The 16,556-nt window shown below is 42.0% G+C and overlaps 1 protein-coding gene across 1 annotated transcript in view; it reads left to right on the top strand.

Moving 5' to 3' along the window:
* CCDC171 (coiled-coil domain containing 171) overlaps positions 1–16,556 on the top strand; it is a 265,960-nt gene that overhangs the window by 112,787 nt on the left and 136,617 nt on the right. Inside the window, exons 19-20 of the mRNA XM_081103031.1 lie at positions 10,182–10,408; positions 11,544–11,726. Of these exons, the coding sequence (XP_080959157.1) occupies positions 10,182–10,408; positions 11,544–11,726 (410 nt within the window). The remainder of the gene's footprint in view (positions 1–10,181; positions 10,409–11,543; positions 11,727–16,556) is intronic.

The following is a 16,556-nucleotide window of genomic DNA, read 5'->3' as shown; positions in this document are numbered from 1 at the left end:
CATGCCTTCATGAAAGGAAGAGTCAATCCCTGCAGCACACGTCATTGCACTCTTATTTTAAAATATTGCCACGGCTACTCGAACCTTCCACAACCACCACCCTGATCAGTCAGCAGCTGGGAACACTGAAGGCTCAGAGGAAGATTAGCTGAAGGTATTTTAGCAATAAGGTATTTTAAAATTAAAGTGTATACATTGTTTTTCAGGACATAATTCTGTTGCACACTTAATAGACTAACATATAGTGTAAACATGACTTTTATATGCACTAGAATACCAAAAAGTTTGTGTGACTAGCTTTCTTGTGATTTTTATTTTGTTGCGATGGTCTGGAACCTAATCCACAATATCTCCAATGTATACCTGTATTTGAAATGTTCAGATTAGGCAAATCTAGAGGCAGAGAGTTGATTAGTGGTTGCCCGAGGCCAGGTAGGTTGTTGGGGGTTATGGGAAATGACTGCTAATAGGTACGGTGTTTCTTTTTGGGGCAACTAAGTTATGAATTTACTTGTGATGATGATTGCATGGTTCTGTGAATATATAAAAAACCGTTGATATGTACATTTTAAATGGGTGAATTGTATTGTGTGTGAATTATATCTCAAGAAAGCTGTTAAGATGTGAAATCATGGCTGCTGAATAATATCCCTTTATTAGGAAAGCAAAAGCTTTCCCCAAAGCCCTCCTCCAACCCCCAGCAGGTTTCTGCAATTGTTTCATTGGCCTGAACTGATCACATGGTTATCCCTAGCTGGCTAGATGGAAGCTGGCAAAAGACAAGGGAGAGTTTGTGGATGGGATGGATCAGCTAATCAACAATGTCTGCAATAGAGAGGATTCAGATTCAAACAATAAATTACCTCCACATCTACTACCTCCGTTGTAAAAGGAAACTGGTCAATTCAGAAAACTTGAAAAAATAATCAGAGAACGACAATAACAAAAACAGTTTCCCATCATACAGGAATAGTTACTGTTAACAGTTGTGTATGTTCTTCCAATCTATTTTATTCCACTGCCCACTCTGCCTCCCTCCCGCCCTCCCTCCCTCCCGACAGATTAGCAAATGTGACAAATGACATCATAGACTACATACTGTTTTATATTTTAATTTAAAAATTATTTTGATATAATAATTTACAGAAAAGTTGCAAGTACACTACAGAGAACTCTCCTCCTCTTCCCGCCCCCCCCCTCCCCACCATGATCTGAGAGCAAGTTGCTGACATGCCCCATGACTTTCTCATATTTTACTGTGCATTTCAAAGACAGTCTTGTACATAACAAGAGTGCAGTGATTAACATCAGAAAACTACCATTGATACATTACCACCATTCACACCCCATTTGTTTCCTCAATCTTGTCTTTCATAGCAGAAGCATCTGGTTTAGCATTGTGTTGTGTTTAGTCATGTTTCTTTAGTCTTCCTCTGTATGGAAGAGTTCCTTGACCATCATGACCTTGAAGATTATAGGCCAGTTATTTGTAGACTATCTCTCAATTTTGACTTGTTGTTTCCTCATGTGATGAGCTTCAGCTTATGCATTTTTTTGGCATGAATCTCACAGGAGTGATACTGTGCTTTGCTTATGGTAAATATTGTTGCTTTAGTTTTTAAAAAGTCATTTTTTGAGGATTTTCTTCATTTATATTAATATTTTTCTAGAGAATGATTTTTAATGTCTGGGCAATATTTATTAGTTGCTCATTCCATCAGTTATTGACCAATTCATAATAGGTTATTTTCATACCACAGGTATCAGAAATATCAATCAGTTCAGCTTTGATTTGTAATCTATTCATAACTCTTGAATCATCTAATGTTGTGAGCAGTATCTTAATTTTTTCAATGAATTGGGAAACAAAAGTGTCAAAACCTTGGGAAAGTATAGGAAATAATCTGAAAATTCTGAAATGAAAGAAGATAGTTCTTAGAACTTTTTTCTTTTTGAAGAACTTGCTGAAAATTTAAACAGTTTTACATGTCAGAACTACAAATTGATGGTATCATTGGCACTTTAGCCCCAGGAAAACTGGTACATGTGTGCCCAAACCAAGTAGTTGTATTATTTTTGTTCTAAGGTGAAAAAAATAAGTAAGTTATTTTTTTAAAAAAGTAGGTGCTTATATTTTTTAGAGTTCTAAATTAATACACATACTATTAAGTATTTAGGAGAGGAAATTTAAACGTTTACTAGGAGAGAAAATTAAACATGTTTGATATGTACTAGAGTATGAATTAATAATTTTGACTCTAGATTTGAATCTGGGTTACATTGCTTACTATGTGTGTGGCATTAGGAAAATTACTTAATCCCTTTTCAGCTTCAGTGTCTTCATATGTAAAATGTGGGTAAGAAAAGCTCCCACCTCATAGAGTTATTTGGAGTAAATGTAATCTGCCTAGCGAAGTCCATTGTATATGTAATTATAAAAAATGTTTGTTTTATCTCTTTTTTTGTGTGTGTACTGATGTCTCACACTTTAGAGTAATACTGGTATATTATTTTAAATCTTTAAATGAAACTAAAAGTTCAATATTCGGCCTGTGGACTCAAGGGTCCCAGGTTCGATTCCGGTCAAGGGCATGTACCTTGGTTGCGGGCACATCCCCAGTGGGGAGTGTGCAGGAGGCAGCTGATCGATGTTTCTCTCTCATCGATGTTTCTAACTCTCTATCCCTCTCCCTTCCTCTCTGTAAAATATCAATAAAATATATTAAAAAAAATTCAATATGGCAGCTAAGTCACTGCTTAGAAAGTGCTAAAGGTGGTTGCCCCTGCTACCTTCTTAAACTTTAATGATGTACTTGTAGACAGGGGACAGAGACCCCAGTATCCATGTTGCCTCTGCAAATACTGGACAGGTGGCAACCTTCTTTGCTTTCATTAAAGTGCTTGCCCACTTGAGATAAATTACCTTTTCCAGGTATCCAAATGGTGTGCCTGCAAGAGATCATTTACCTCAAACAGGGGAGAATGTTACTTCCACCGAAGGGCTGGAATATCAATCATCATGGGACTGGACTAAAGAACCCTTCAGATAACTGAATATTTTCAAATGAATGGTCCAGGCTCAATTTCTCAAGCTAGAAACAAATGTGCCGATTTGCTTTGAAATATCTCTGTCCACATACAGAAGCATATGGATATGAGAAGTACGTTAATATATTTTGTTACACATTTGCACATTTTAACATATAATTGGAATCTTAATTATCTAGAAGATAGATGACCCAAATATACATACCCCTGCTATTAGTACTCGGAACTTTGTATACTTTGAGCTAACTTTCTAGAGGTCGTGGCAACAATTTCAGGCAAAACTCAGAAATCTAGATTGTATTTAGCATAACATTGAGGTTTCACGCTTAGGAAGTTCAAAGCAGTAAGTAAAGATATTTGTAGTAATAAGTAGTTATTGGTATATATTTATAAGTTTTTTAAAAATACATTTTTATTAATTTCAGAGAGGAAGGAAGAGGGAGAGAGAGAGAGATAGAAACATCCATGATAAGAGAAGAATCATGGATTGGTTGCCTCCTGCAAGTCCCCCACTGGGGATCGAGCCCACAACCCAGGCATGTACCCTTGACTGGAATCAAACCTGGGACCTTTTAGTTTGCAGGCTGACGCTCTATCCACTGAGCCACACCGGCCAGGGCTATATTTATAAGTTTTAAGGCTTAATTGAATCCTCACAAATAATAAAAAGAGCTTTGCTACTCCAAGTGTGGTCCCTGGACCAGCAGCATCAGCATTAACTGGGGATGTGTCAGAAATGCATAATATTAGACTCCACTCCAGAGCTAATTAATCAGAATCAGCATTTTAACAAGCCCCTCAGATGATTTATATGCACCATAAAGTTTGTTATTTGCACAGAGGATTTTGTTGTTTACATAACTTCACTCATAACTTAAACTGAAACATTACAAGGGGACCATGTATCATTACTAGGATTTAAGGTACTAGTGTCTATTTTGGGAGCCACATTAATTTATTAAATTTTCTTTTGTGATTTTCTCCTCCTCCTCCTCCTCCTCCTCCTCCTCCTCCTCCTCCTCTTCTTCCTCCTCCTCCTCCTCCTCCTCCTCCTCCTCCTCCTCCTCCTCCTCCTCCTCCTTCTTCTTCTCCTTCTTCTCCTTCTTCTCTTTCTTCTCTTTCTTCTCCTTCTTCTGCTTAGTTTTGTAATGTTTTTATCTGAAAATATACAATAGAAGTTGAAATCATTGTTTGCCTCTGGGAAGGGAAACCAGATGGCTAGGGAACAAGGTTAGGAGGCAGACTTTGCTTTATATCATTTGTACCTTTTTTATTCTTTTTCTTTTCATTTATTTTATTGATTAAGTTATTACATATGTGTCCTTATCCCCACATTACCCTCCATCCCCCCCACTTAGGCCCTCACCCCCTGTTGTCTGTGTCCATTGGTTAGGCCTATATGCTTGCATACAAGTCCTTTGGTTGATCTCTACCCCTTAGAGACCGCTTACCAGCTGGGCTGGGCTGAGCTGGGCTGTGGACCGCATTTTGCACCATGGGGTCTCGGCAGCATTGGCTGTGATTTGGTGGGCTGTTGCTCTGTGGTGGTGGCAGGGCCTGTGTCCCACTTGGGGGAAGCCAAGTGTTGCTTTGTGGGTGCCAGGTCTGTGGTGCCGTTTCTCTGTAAATGACTAGTGTGTGTCACAGCAGCTCCTGCGTTGAGCATCTGCCCCCTGGTGGTCAGTGCGCGTCATAGCGACCGGTCAGATAGTTGGACACTTAGCATATTAGCTTTTTATATATATAGACTAGAGGCCCAGTGCACAAAAATTTGTGCACTCGGGGGTTGGGGGGGTCCCTTAGCCCGGCCTGTGCCCTCTCGCAGTCTGGGACCCCTTGGGAGATAACGACCTGCTGACTTAGGCCTGCTCCCGGGTGGCAGAGGGCAGGCCCAATCCCTAGGTGCAGCCCCTGGTTGGGCTCAGAGCAGGGCCGATTGGGGAGTTGGGGCGCTGCCCCCTGTCATGCACAGAGCAGGGCGGATTGGGAGGTTGTGATGCCACCCTCAGTCACACTCAGGGTAGGGCCGATTGGGGGGTTGGGGCACCGCCCCCTGTCACACTCAAGGCAAGGTCGATGGGGAGGTTGTGGAGCCACCCCCTGTCACGCACAGAGCAGGGCCGATCAGGGGGTTGGGGAGCTCCCCCCCCCTCCCCCCCCGCGTCACGCACAGAGCAGGGCCCATCAGGGGGTTGAGGAGCTCCCCCCTGTCATGCACAGAGCAGGGCCCATCAGGGGGTTGAGGAGCTCCCCCCTGTCATGCATGGAGCAGGGCCCATCAGGGGGTTGAGGAGCTCCCCCCTGTCACACACAGAGCCGCAGGGCAATCAGGGGGTTGGGGCGCCGCCCTCTATCACTCACAGAGCAGAGCCCATCAGGGGGTTGGGGCGCCTTCACCTGTCACGAACAGAGCAGGGCCTATAGGGAGGTTGTGGCCCTGCCCCCTCTCACACACAGAGCTGCAGGGCGATCAGGGGGTTTGGGTGCTGCCCCCTGTCACACTGATCCCGGTGCCGGGAGGCCTCTCAGCTCCGCTGATCGCAGTGCTGGGAGGCATATTACCCTTTTACTATATAGGATAGAGGCCTGGTGCACAGGTGGGGGCCGGCTGGTTTGCCCTGAAGGGTGTCCTGGATCAGGGTGGGAGTCCTCACTGGGGTGCCTGGCCAGCCTGGATGAGGGGGTGATGGCTGTTTGCAGCTGGTCACACACCCTTCAGGGTGGGGGTCCCCACTGGGGTGCCTGGCCAGTCTGGGTGAGGGGCTGAGGGCTGTTTTCAGGCTGGGACTGAAGCTCCCAACTGCTCCTTTTTTTCTTTTTTTTTTTTTTTATTCTGGGCCAGCTTTAGCTCTGAGGCTCCAGCTCTTAGGCCTCCGTTCCTGAAAGCAGGTATCTGGTTTGTTTCGGTTCTCGAAACTCTGTATCAACTCCAGCTCTGAGATCCCAGCTGGCTGAAAGCTGGTTTCTGGGGTTTTGTTTAGCGTCTGAATTTGTTACAATGTTTGAAACTGCAGGCTCAGAGGCCTGCAGCGGCCGGCAGCGAAGGTTGGAGTCCTCCGTCACTGAAGCAAGCAAGCCTCATGATAGTTGCAAGCTGCCTGGCTGCCGGCTGCCATCTTGGCTGACAGTTAATTTGCATATCTTGCTGATTAGCCAATGGGAAGGGTAGCGGTCGTACGCCAATTACCATGTTTCTCTTTTATTAATGTAGATTAAACTAATTGGCCCTAGCCAGTTTGGCCTAGTGGAAGAGCATTGGACTGTGGACTGAAGGGTCCCAGGTTTGATTTCGGTCCAGGGCACTTACCTCAGTTGCAAGCTCGATCCCTGGCCTTGGTTGGGGGTGTATGCAGGAGGCTACCAATTGATGTGTCTCTCTCACATCAATGTTTCTCTCTCTCTGTCTCTTCCCTACCTTTCCACTCTCTCTAAAATCAAGGGGACAATATCTCGGGTGAGGATTAATAACAAAAAAAGTTGAACTAATTGTACTTAATACTGTATAATGTATATTGTGAAAACACTTGTTACTCAGCAAAGCATAAATTATTTAGTGTTTTTTCTGTAATTCATGGAGAGTCAGTAGTCTGGAACTTGGAGTGTATGCCTCTTTCCCACTTCTTCAAAATTCAGAGCAATACCTTATAGAATTATATCGTCACTTAATTTCACCTTTCATAGTGGTTGGTGTCTACACAAACACATTTCTGTGATATTGTAAAAAAACATACACCCATATTATTCATTAAAATTTAATTGTTGTTAAAATTTGCTTTTAGGGCTCTTTGTAAAAATTTAATTATTTTTATATTCCTGAAAATTTCCTAAAACTATACTTTTATCTTGTTTATTTAGGAACAATAACTTTGACATACCATAAAATGTTAATATTAATTTCTCTTGGTATTATTGAATGCATTCTTGTATTCAGCATTATTGTAGCTGCTATGGAAGTAAAAAAGAAATATAATTAATCCAGCAAACAAATAAAAACGTATGCTAGGCTGGCACAGTAAAGATAAAATGAGTTTACTAAGTTGAAAAAAGACACAGTTAAGGAGTTACAAGCCAGTTAGAGAAACAAGAAATACAGTGGACTGATGTATTATGTTGAATCTATACATATAAAGAGGTAATATGCTAATTTGTTCGTTAAGGTGTCTGAGTCACAACCAGGCAGAAGCTGGTGGGCGGGGATGTGGGCAGGGACTTCCGCCCCCAGCACAGGTGTGCACAAGCCTGCCCAGTGCTAACTACACACGTCCTTAGAGGCGGAGGCCGCTCCCGACTGGTGGGCCGGGCAGGGGCAGCCAGTCAAGCCCAAGTCCAGTTTTGGCAGGGCTGGCGGGAGCCCGAGGCCTCCCCAGCCCCCACAGGTCCCAGGCCCGACGTTGGCTCAGCGGCAGGCGGCATCTCCATGCATGGTGCCCTGGGGCTGCTGCGAGGGGCGTGGGGGCCTTGCTGTGGGCTGCTGTGCCACTGCTGCTGCTCTGAGGGAGCCCGGTGGCTTGGAGCTGGAGTGGGCGTGGGAAGACTGCTGGGCACCCCGCCCCACCCTCCCCCGGCCCCACGCCTGCCTCTGTGGCTGGCCATGGCCCGCCCCATGCTTCAGGCAGGGGGAGGAGACTCACGGCCAGGGTGGCACAGGTGAGCTGCTCCTGCCCCTGGTGGTGGAAAGGGGAGGAGGGCCCTGGGTCCAGGGAGGGGACCTCAGCCAGGGTTCCTCCTGGTGCAGGGAAGGGGCCCAGCTTGGGCCTGGTGGGGAGCTTAGGAAGTCTGGCTGAGCAGGCGCCGGTTCATACCAACTGTTACTCTGCCATCTTCCTCCAGCTCTCTAAGTCAACCCCTCAGCCACACCTGCCCGGGGGAATGGGCTCCAGGCGACCTCCCTGAGGGCAGACTGTGGGCCTGGAGACTCAAGGAGGAGTGCCCAGTGGGGCCTGGGAGGGGGCCAGTGCAGAACTACCAGGGCAGAGCTGCTTTGGTGTCTTGGTGAACTTTGCAACCAACCCAAGTAGGAAACCGAGAGGGGAGAGGCCGGGAGCTGTGGATTTCCAGTGCTTTAGTCACTTGAAAACAGCCCCGCTTGGAATGTGAGGTGACTGTACATTCAGCCGAGAAGTGAGGGGGCTGAACCCCACTGTTGCTGGGCTCTGGTTGGTCTGAGGCCCAAGCGTCCACCACGAGAAGGAAAAAAACGGAGGGAGGGGCCCGGAGGAAGGGAGGACAATCGAAGGAAATGTGTCTAGACTTTCCCAAGACCTCTCCCTCTTTCTGCTGCCTACAAAAGCCCCAGGCCTGGCCACAGTTCTGTCTCCACCTTTTAGTCCCCTATTCTCCAACCACAGAGGGAAGAAATAAGGAAGGAGTCCATGCTGCCTCCAGAAAGTATCTATATACCTGATTGGTTGGTTGCCTCCCACAGAGGGAGGCCAGACTGCGGCTTAGGCCCACTCCCCATGGATATCCTGTCAGTAGGATATCCTGTGAGGGCTCCCAGACTGTGAGGGGGGCAGGCTGGGCTGAGGGGTACCCCCATGCATGAATTTTTGTGCACCGGGCCTCTAGTATTACAGATAAAATAAAATTCACTGTTTGTTCATTTATTCAATTGTGACCTATTAAATGTGTGCTGTAGTTTAGTATTATTAAACTTACTAGAGGCCTGGTGCACAATATTCATGCACAGGGGGTGGGCGGGGGGAGCCCTTAGCCCGACCTGCACCCTCTCCAATCCAGGAGCCCTCAGGGGATGTCCTACTGATGGCTTAGGCCTGCTCCCTGTGGTTCTCTGCTGTCTGCGGGGCCTGCTTGGCTGCTCCCGGGTCACCATGGCGACAGCCAAGCAGGCCCCGCTCTCAGCGGCCACCCCCCAGGATTGGAGGACTCCAGTGGGGCTGAGAGGATTGGGCGCTACCATCTTTGTGTCGGAGTGATGGTTAATTTGCATATTAATCTTTTATTAGATAGGATTACCCCATATTCTTAGAAGTCATTGCATCAGTAACTGATAGAAACAAATTCTACATGGAAGATATACTTTTATCCAATTAATAATGTATATTTTATGAATAACTTATAAGCAATATAGTTTTCAAATTCTGACTGCATAAATTTAAAAAAAACCTTTTATATATTGAGGAATAAAAGAAATAAAGCACTCAAAATTTTGAACACTGGGCTTCAGTGATTCAGTGAAATGGTTGCTTATGACAGAAGATATTGACCAATCACCTTCTCAATGTTGCATTTTAGTGTTGAACCATATGCATTCTTAGAATTATAAAACATTTTTATTGGATAAATATACTTTTTTGTGTGCTTTTGATGTAACCACAAGATTTAAATTAACTATGAAATCAGAGCCACTTGAAATATAGAACAGTATATTACTGAATTTAAATAATCTCTCTTTGCTTGTCATTTTACACAGATAGTATCATAAGACAAGTAATGACAGATTAAGACCTGCCTTGCAGAGGGAAAACTAAATTACACGACTTTTATTAAGGCATAAATAAACCTATTAAGTATTATCTGGAATACTAATTAGTAGAAAAAGCACTGACAATTTTATTTATCAACATTAAACACAATTATGAATTACAGGCCTGATGAATCTAGCAGTAAACAGACCATGTTGGATATGCAGGGACCTTAAGCCCATTATGTGAGAAGGATGATTACCAAAATCCTGTGGGGAAATAAGTAATTGTAGTTGTAACATTTTAATTGCCTTTGAATAAGCCAAATTATATTTTCTTGTCTGAGAGTATAAATAGTATGACATTAAGGTAACAAGCTTCAGTAGCTGGAAATAGAAAATGGATTTATATTATGTTTTAAAACAAAGAAAAGAGTAGTGATACATTTTTAGTATCATAATGGTCAGTTTGAATGACTGTAAATACATGCAGATTTTTTTAGATATATTGCTTTGTAGGCAAGCTATGTTCTGCATTCCTTTTTCACAATGAAAATTGTGGGAGGAGACTTTCTGAATAAATCTCTACAGGTGAATGGAAATTATGTAATTGAGAAAATTGTATTGTGTTATGATTAGAAGTATTGTAAAATGAACAAGAGACAATTTACGGTTTTCTGTCTCTCCCCCCTCCCCTTTTTCTTTGAAGATCCAAATTCTAGAATTTGTGGACATTTACTTACAGGTGCAGCCAAGAATTCTTTTGCAAAACTCATGGATAAAATTAGTTTGGCAATGGAGAGCTTACCTTCGCACAGTAGCAGGAGTATTACACATGTAGAAAAGGATTCCCTGGTTCAGAGGTTGGCCCGTGGACTTCATAAAGTGAACACGCTGGCCCTGAAATACGGACTGCAGGTCCATGTGCCCGTTTTGGTATGTATGAAATTTTATTAAGTAGGGACTTTTGGACTTGTGAATGTAATTCTGAATCAGACTTATTTGAAGTTTAAGTTAGTTGTACACAAATGTATCTAGATTTCCTTTAGGTTTCTTGTGATCTTTTAATTCAATAAGGAAAACCACCTCCAAATAAGTGTCCAAATATCCAAATACAAATGTTCTGGCATGAGTTATGAATTGACTGGTCTCTATAAGTGACCTGCAGCGGAACTGTATGAAACATCAATGACTGAAAATTCTACTTTCTAGCCATCTAGATTATTTCTTTAATTGTTCATTTCATATAAACCAAATTATCCGATCTAATAATAGACAAAGATGGTAATTGACCATACCTTTGTTACGCCTCCCATTGGCTAATCAGCGAGATATGCAAATTAGCCACCAACAAAGATGGCCGCTAACTTGCATACTGCAGGCAAGGCGGGACAGCGCGAGCCGCCATCCGGGCCCTGTGTGCAGCTCCACCCCCATCCGGGACCCCTGTGTGCTGCCTAAGCGCCGCCTAAGCCCCGCCCCTAGCCAGGACCCCATGGCGATCGGTGAGCAGGAAAGGGCCACCTGTAGGCAGCACCCAGCAAGGCCTGCTCCTGGGTCGCCGTGGTGATCCCAGAGCAGGAAAGGGCGGCCTGCAGGCAGCTCCTGTGTGTGCCTGCTGCTGGGTCGCCGCAGCAATCAGGAAAGCACGGCCTGCAGGCAGCACCCCACCCTGGCCACAGCTCAAGGGAGAGTACAACACGTAGTGGAGCCAGGAGCCTGAGAGATCAACAGAGAGGGGCGCCTGCTCCAAGCATCCACACTGTGGCTGGGGGCAGGCCCCCAGCAGACACACACACACACACACACACACACACACACACACACTGGACGCCTGCTCCGAGCCTCTGCTGCCAGACTGCGGCCATCAGTAGGACATCCACTGAGGGCTCCCGGACTGAGGGGCAGGCTGGGCTGAGGGAACCCCACCCCCCAGTGCACGAATATCGTGCACCGGCTCTCTAGTTGTTCTATGTTTAACCTGAGTTACATTTAATTTGGTAAATGCCATTGCTATTGATTTATTAGTAAGTCTGTAGTTACTTGTAAAATTGCTCTTGTTTAACAACAGAAAAGCACAGCATCGTTACAGAAGCAAATCTTTGGATTTACACAAAGGCTGCACACAGCAGAAGTGGAGCGCCGCTCACTGCGCTTAGAAGTCACAGAATTCAAACGAAATGTGAATGAGATGAAAAAGGAGCTTGAAAAAGCCCAGGGTCTCCAAATGCAATTAAATGAATTTAAGCACTCTGTAAGTATGTATACATGTTTTGTATGTATGGCTTTGGTGAACTCTCCTTTGATTGTGTGTGTGTGTGTGTGTGTGTGTGTATGTTTGTTTTCTTTAACTTAAGTTTTTTCAAATAATTTGAAGTGTCATTAAGATTTCTTTTTCTTCAGAATACTTCCCTTCTGAAATACCCCAACATGTAGTTCATACTTCAAAGTTGGTAAGGAGACTACATCTTAAACATCCTCACCATAAGAAAAGCAATGATAATTATGTGACATGATAGAGGTGTTAGCTAATGCTACAGTGGTAACCATATTGCAACACATAAATTTATCAAATTAACATATTGTACACCTAAACTACACAATGTTATATGTCAGTTATATCCTAATTTACACAAAGAGTTATACCAGATGCTTAAAGGAATACTGATTCTGTGTCAGCAGAACTCATAATGCTGTTAAAATTTATGCTCTGAAAGTATAAAAAGAGAGTCAATGAGGATAGCTTAACTGCTATAGCAAATAAGCCCCCAAATGTATAATAAACAAACAAAAAATGCCCCAATGGAGGAGCCTGATGTTTGCAGTGGGGGCTGGGATTTTTTTCTCTTTTCCTTTTATATTGAATATTTTGAGTAAATTAGATTACTCAGTATGAAATCAAGTTGATTTTCTAAAGAAGTATTCATTTTATCTAACTTCTATTAAAGATTTATATGCATCATTTAAGAAAGCAGAAGATAGCTGAGAAAAGAAAGGCTTATATCAAATAACATTAGCTCAAGATTGAAATGTATAAATACATGAAGCATAACAAAATGCAGGTATCTAATATTCTACTTGCAGTTGGGTTACTTATAACATTGATGTTCCTAATATGGATATAGGAATATTGAGTTAAAATATGACTCTGAAACTTCAAAACTGTATATAACTGATGATAGACAATATAAATATGAATACAAAATTGGTTTCTGAAACCTACCAACAAGGTACTTTGTGTACCCCCTCTTGGGAAACCTAAATTTTGCAAGTTTAACTTCAGTTTAAATGTATCTTTTGGTTAATTTGTAATTTGCAGTTTTCACATTTGTTGTAACAGAGACAGCAGCAGATAGTAGCTCAGTTATTGATGCTATGATAATGTAAATTGCTAATGTTAAATATTATTTCAAATAGCTATACCTTCAAAGGGCGAAGAGTTCTTATAAATTCAGCACGTCAGGTAATCATGAATTGCCTTTCTGATTCATTTTTCTTTTTGATGAATGTCTAAAGACAGTACAGTTTCCCCCCTCATTCTCTTAGTTGTTTGCTCAGAGAAGAAAATTGTATGAGCTGCTTTATTTTTTTCCCTGATGATAAAGGTAATATATAATATCCAAATAAAAATACAAACAAGTATAAAGAAGAAAGTTCAAATCCCTCTAATCTTACCACCTAGGACCAACCACTTTTGAAGCGTGGATGTGTTTTGTTCCCTGCATTTTTCTCTGTGTATATGTGCAGATAGAAATATAGAGTTAAAATACTACTTTTTATATTTTTAAAGTACTACAAACATTTTCCTGTGCCACTTATTATTAATTTTATTTTAGATAAATTAATATTCTCTCATATGAGTGCATCAAAATTTGACTGTTCCCTACTTATAGACACTTATTTTCCAAAAATGTTTTGCCATACTTATATCATAAAGAGCTGTTGTGTATACTTTAAAAAGCTAATTCCTTCAGTGTGTGTGTGTCTGTCTCCTTTTGATTTTCTTTCAGTTGCATATACTAACTAAATTTGGGATCTTGAGATGGTCTGCCAAAATGGAAAGAGAAAGCCATTGATGCAATTTGAGATTTAGAATGTAGGCAACTATAAATAGGTTTAGCTAATAGTGGACTTCCTGAAAATTGGAAGATCCTTTATAATATGTTGTTCCCTGTAATATGTTTGAAGAATTCTGGGTATTCTACACAATAAGATTTCCTAGTTCACATTTAAGTATTAGGAAAAGAAGTTAACATCTTATCTTTGATTAGTTTGAAAGTTGTCAGGGCTCAATTTCCAGAATCTAGAGAGGTTATAAGAGTCTGAAGAAAAGTTGCTAGAAGGTGACAAAATCCTTTTTAAGGGCTCTGGTTGAATAACTGGCTTGTATCAAAAGCTAAGAATATGTTCCATGAAATATTTAGTGTGAATTCCTTCAACTGAAGTGTAGAAATAAAAATAGAATTAATGGAAGTAATAATTGAGGGAATGAGATATGTAATTTTTATATTTTGACATACAATTGTAAGGTATAAAATTGTTGATGTAAGAAACATTCAAACCTATAGAGAATTTTTATGATTTTGGGTCTCACAGATGATAATTGCCGGGGAGCAAAATCTCAGTGGATTGAGAAAATGCTTTCGAGGATGTCAATTTTGCAGGCTTTTTAATACATTACAGCCAAGGAGAAGACATAAAAGGAAGGTTACATGGAATTCATTGGTAGTAGATTAAGGGGCAGGAGAAAGCAAAGTCTCTAGGATTGGATAAAAAGTAAAATGAAGAGACACACTTCTTTTATGTTGGTGGGAATGGGATTGTTACTAATTAACACGTACAGCACATAGAGTGCAATGAGGGGAACAAGATAGCAGTGCAGGGTTCTGTGGTCTCCTGCTCTGGTGCTGGCAGTGTGCCCTGAGGGGGTCTGGCAGAGATGACGCTGACATTTCAAAGGTATGTTATCTTAGATGCAAAAGGACAACTGACAGGCTCAGTTAAGGTAAAGACTGACCTTTGTCAAGGAAGCCACAGGAATAGGACATGACTATCCCCATGACCCTCTTTTAGTGAGGAATGTTTGTGTTCAGACCATCCTAGGTGTTTGCTTTCAGTCTCTGAGTTTGTAGGGCCCACCCTGCAGGCCTCCTCTGAGCTTGTCAGGTTTAGTATGTGGCCCCTTTTGCATTCACAAACATAGTGAGTGTGATTTTTAACATTTAATCACTTATTAATAGATATATATCAGGCGTTCACCCTAATCACTTTATTTTTTCACCCTAATCACTTATTTCTCTCATATCAATAATAGTTCAATACTTTATTTTACAGACGAGGAATATGGGGCACAGCATAGCTAAGTGACTTGCCTAGCAGGTCAGGCTCTAAAACTCCTCCTTTTAACCATTTCATGGTAGTGGCTAATGTTCATATCCAGTTCTGTTAATAAAGGATTGTTTTATTAAAAAAGTAATAAATTGGGGAAAATATGCTGTTTTTCTTTTTAAAAATGGGGAATGTGCCTGCTGCCACTCATCTTTCACTGATTTCAGGCAAACGGTGTATGAGGAAAATATAATAGCTTGTTTAGATTGGTCTAAAATTGTAATGTAACATTCAGTCTGCCAAAAGCTACTCAGTACTTTTATCGGTTTGGAATACCATGTTCATCTACGAACAGTTGTTCTTAGACAGCTAACTGCCATGATCTTATTTTATTAGCTTCTTACAATTGCTTTCACACACCCTCTCTGTTATTCTACATTGCCATACTTGTTTGATCCTGTTTGCAGAAGGCTGGATGGAATTGAGGCATTCTCCAGGAGGGATAGATGGACGAGAGAGGCTACATTAGCTAATTTTTTGCTAAAGGAGAAGTTGGAATGGAGCTAGAGTGTAGAGAGGAGGTTTTATAGTAGATGTTTTCAAAGTGTAATGGGACAATGTGGAGAGTGAGACAGCTGTTAAGAGGGAATGAGAAGATGTGTTCCCTAAAAAAAACAACACTGTATAAGTATCAGTAATGTATTAGCTATACCTTTACTACTTGTGCCCAGGAAATGAGGCATCTTTCCTGTGTGCCTTTTGATCCTTCTCATTACTTTCTATTAACTTGGGTTAATAATTAGGAATCTATTTTTATACTATACTGTTGCCTTTTGAAACTTAATCAGTATTGAGGAGTGCATTATATACACCTTTGAAAAGGCAAATAATAGTTAAAAACCAGTTGCTTCTGGGAGGTAGCAGGCCAGGTACTGATGCCAAAGTAAAACTGAGTATATGATAATATAGAAAGACCCATGTATAAATCTATCCTCAAACTGAGTTCCAGCAAATTGTTCTCTCTACATGAACCACATGCTTGCTATTGTTGACCCAAGAGGAAACTATAAGCACATTTCTATTTTTGTCTCATTTGTCAGAAAATTCAGAGGTATATAAAGTCCACATTCAACTGTCCTAATGTATATTTTTCAAATGCATAGAAACTTGTTTAAGGCTTTAATTCCCACAATCAGCTATATATATAAAAAGCCAGTGACTAATGCTGTAATGACTGTAACGACCGGTCACTGTGATGTCCACTGTGGCAGCCAACTGGCCCAATCGGAGCCCCAATCGGACCCCCAGCCTCCTGTGGCTCCTCCCCTGGGCCAGCCCAGCCTCTGATCCCCCCCCCCCAACCCTAATCAGGGTGGGGCCGGCTGACCTCCCGCGGCCCTGGGGGCAGCCGACCTCCCATGTCCTCCCCTCCCCTCCCCCCGCCTGTCTGGCCTGATCGGCCCTCATTGGGGTGGACCAGCCGGATCCCCCACCCAGTGCATGAATTTTGTGCACCGGACCTCTAGTAATCTTTATAAAACATGCTTATATATCAAGATTTAAACTGAACATTGTGGATTTACTTGAAATAAGTTTCCCAAGATTTCATTTAACTAAATATGATAACGTTGAAAGTATGGCCGTTGTGCTTTAAAAACCAGAGTGATTATTTTTTATCTTGACTTACAAAACAAATTGTACGCTTGTCATGTATCAGACATTTACAAACGTTTGTATTATACTCTTTATGTTAGCA

Source organism: Myotis nattereri (genome assembly GCF_964212035.1).
Source record: "Myotis nattereri genome assembly, chromosome: 12".
Taxonomy (NCBI): domain Eukaryota; kingdom Metazoa; phylum Chordata; class Mammalia; order Chiroptera; family Vespertilionidae; genus Myotis; species Myotis nattereri.
The sequence above is the reverse complement of the archived record's forward strand: the minus strand, read 5'-3'. Positions and strand labels throughout refer to the sequence as shown.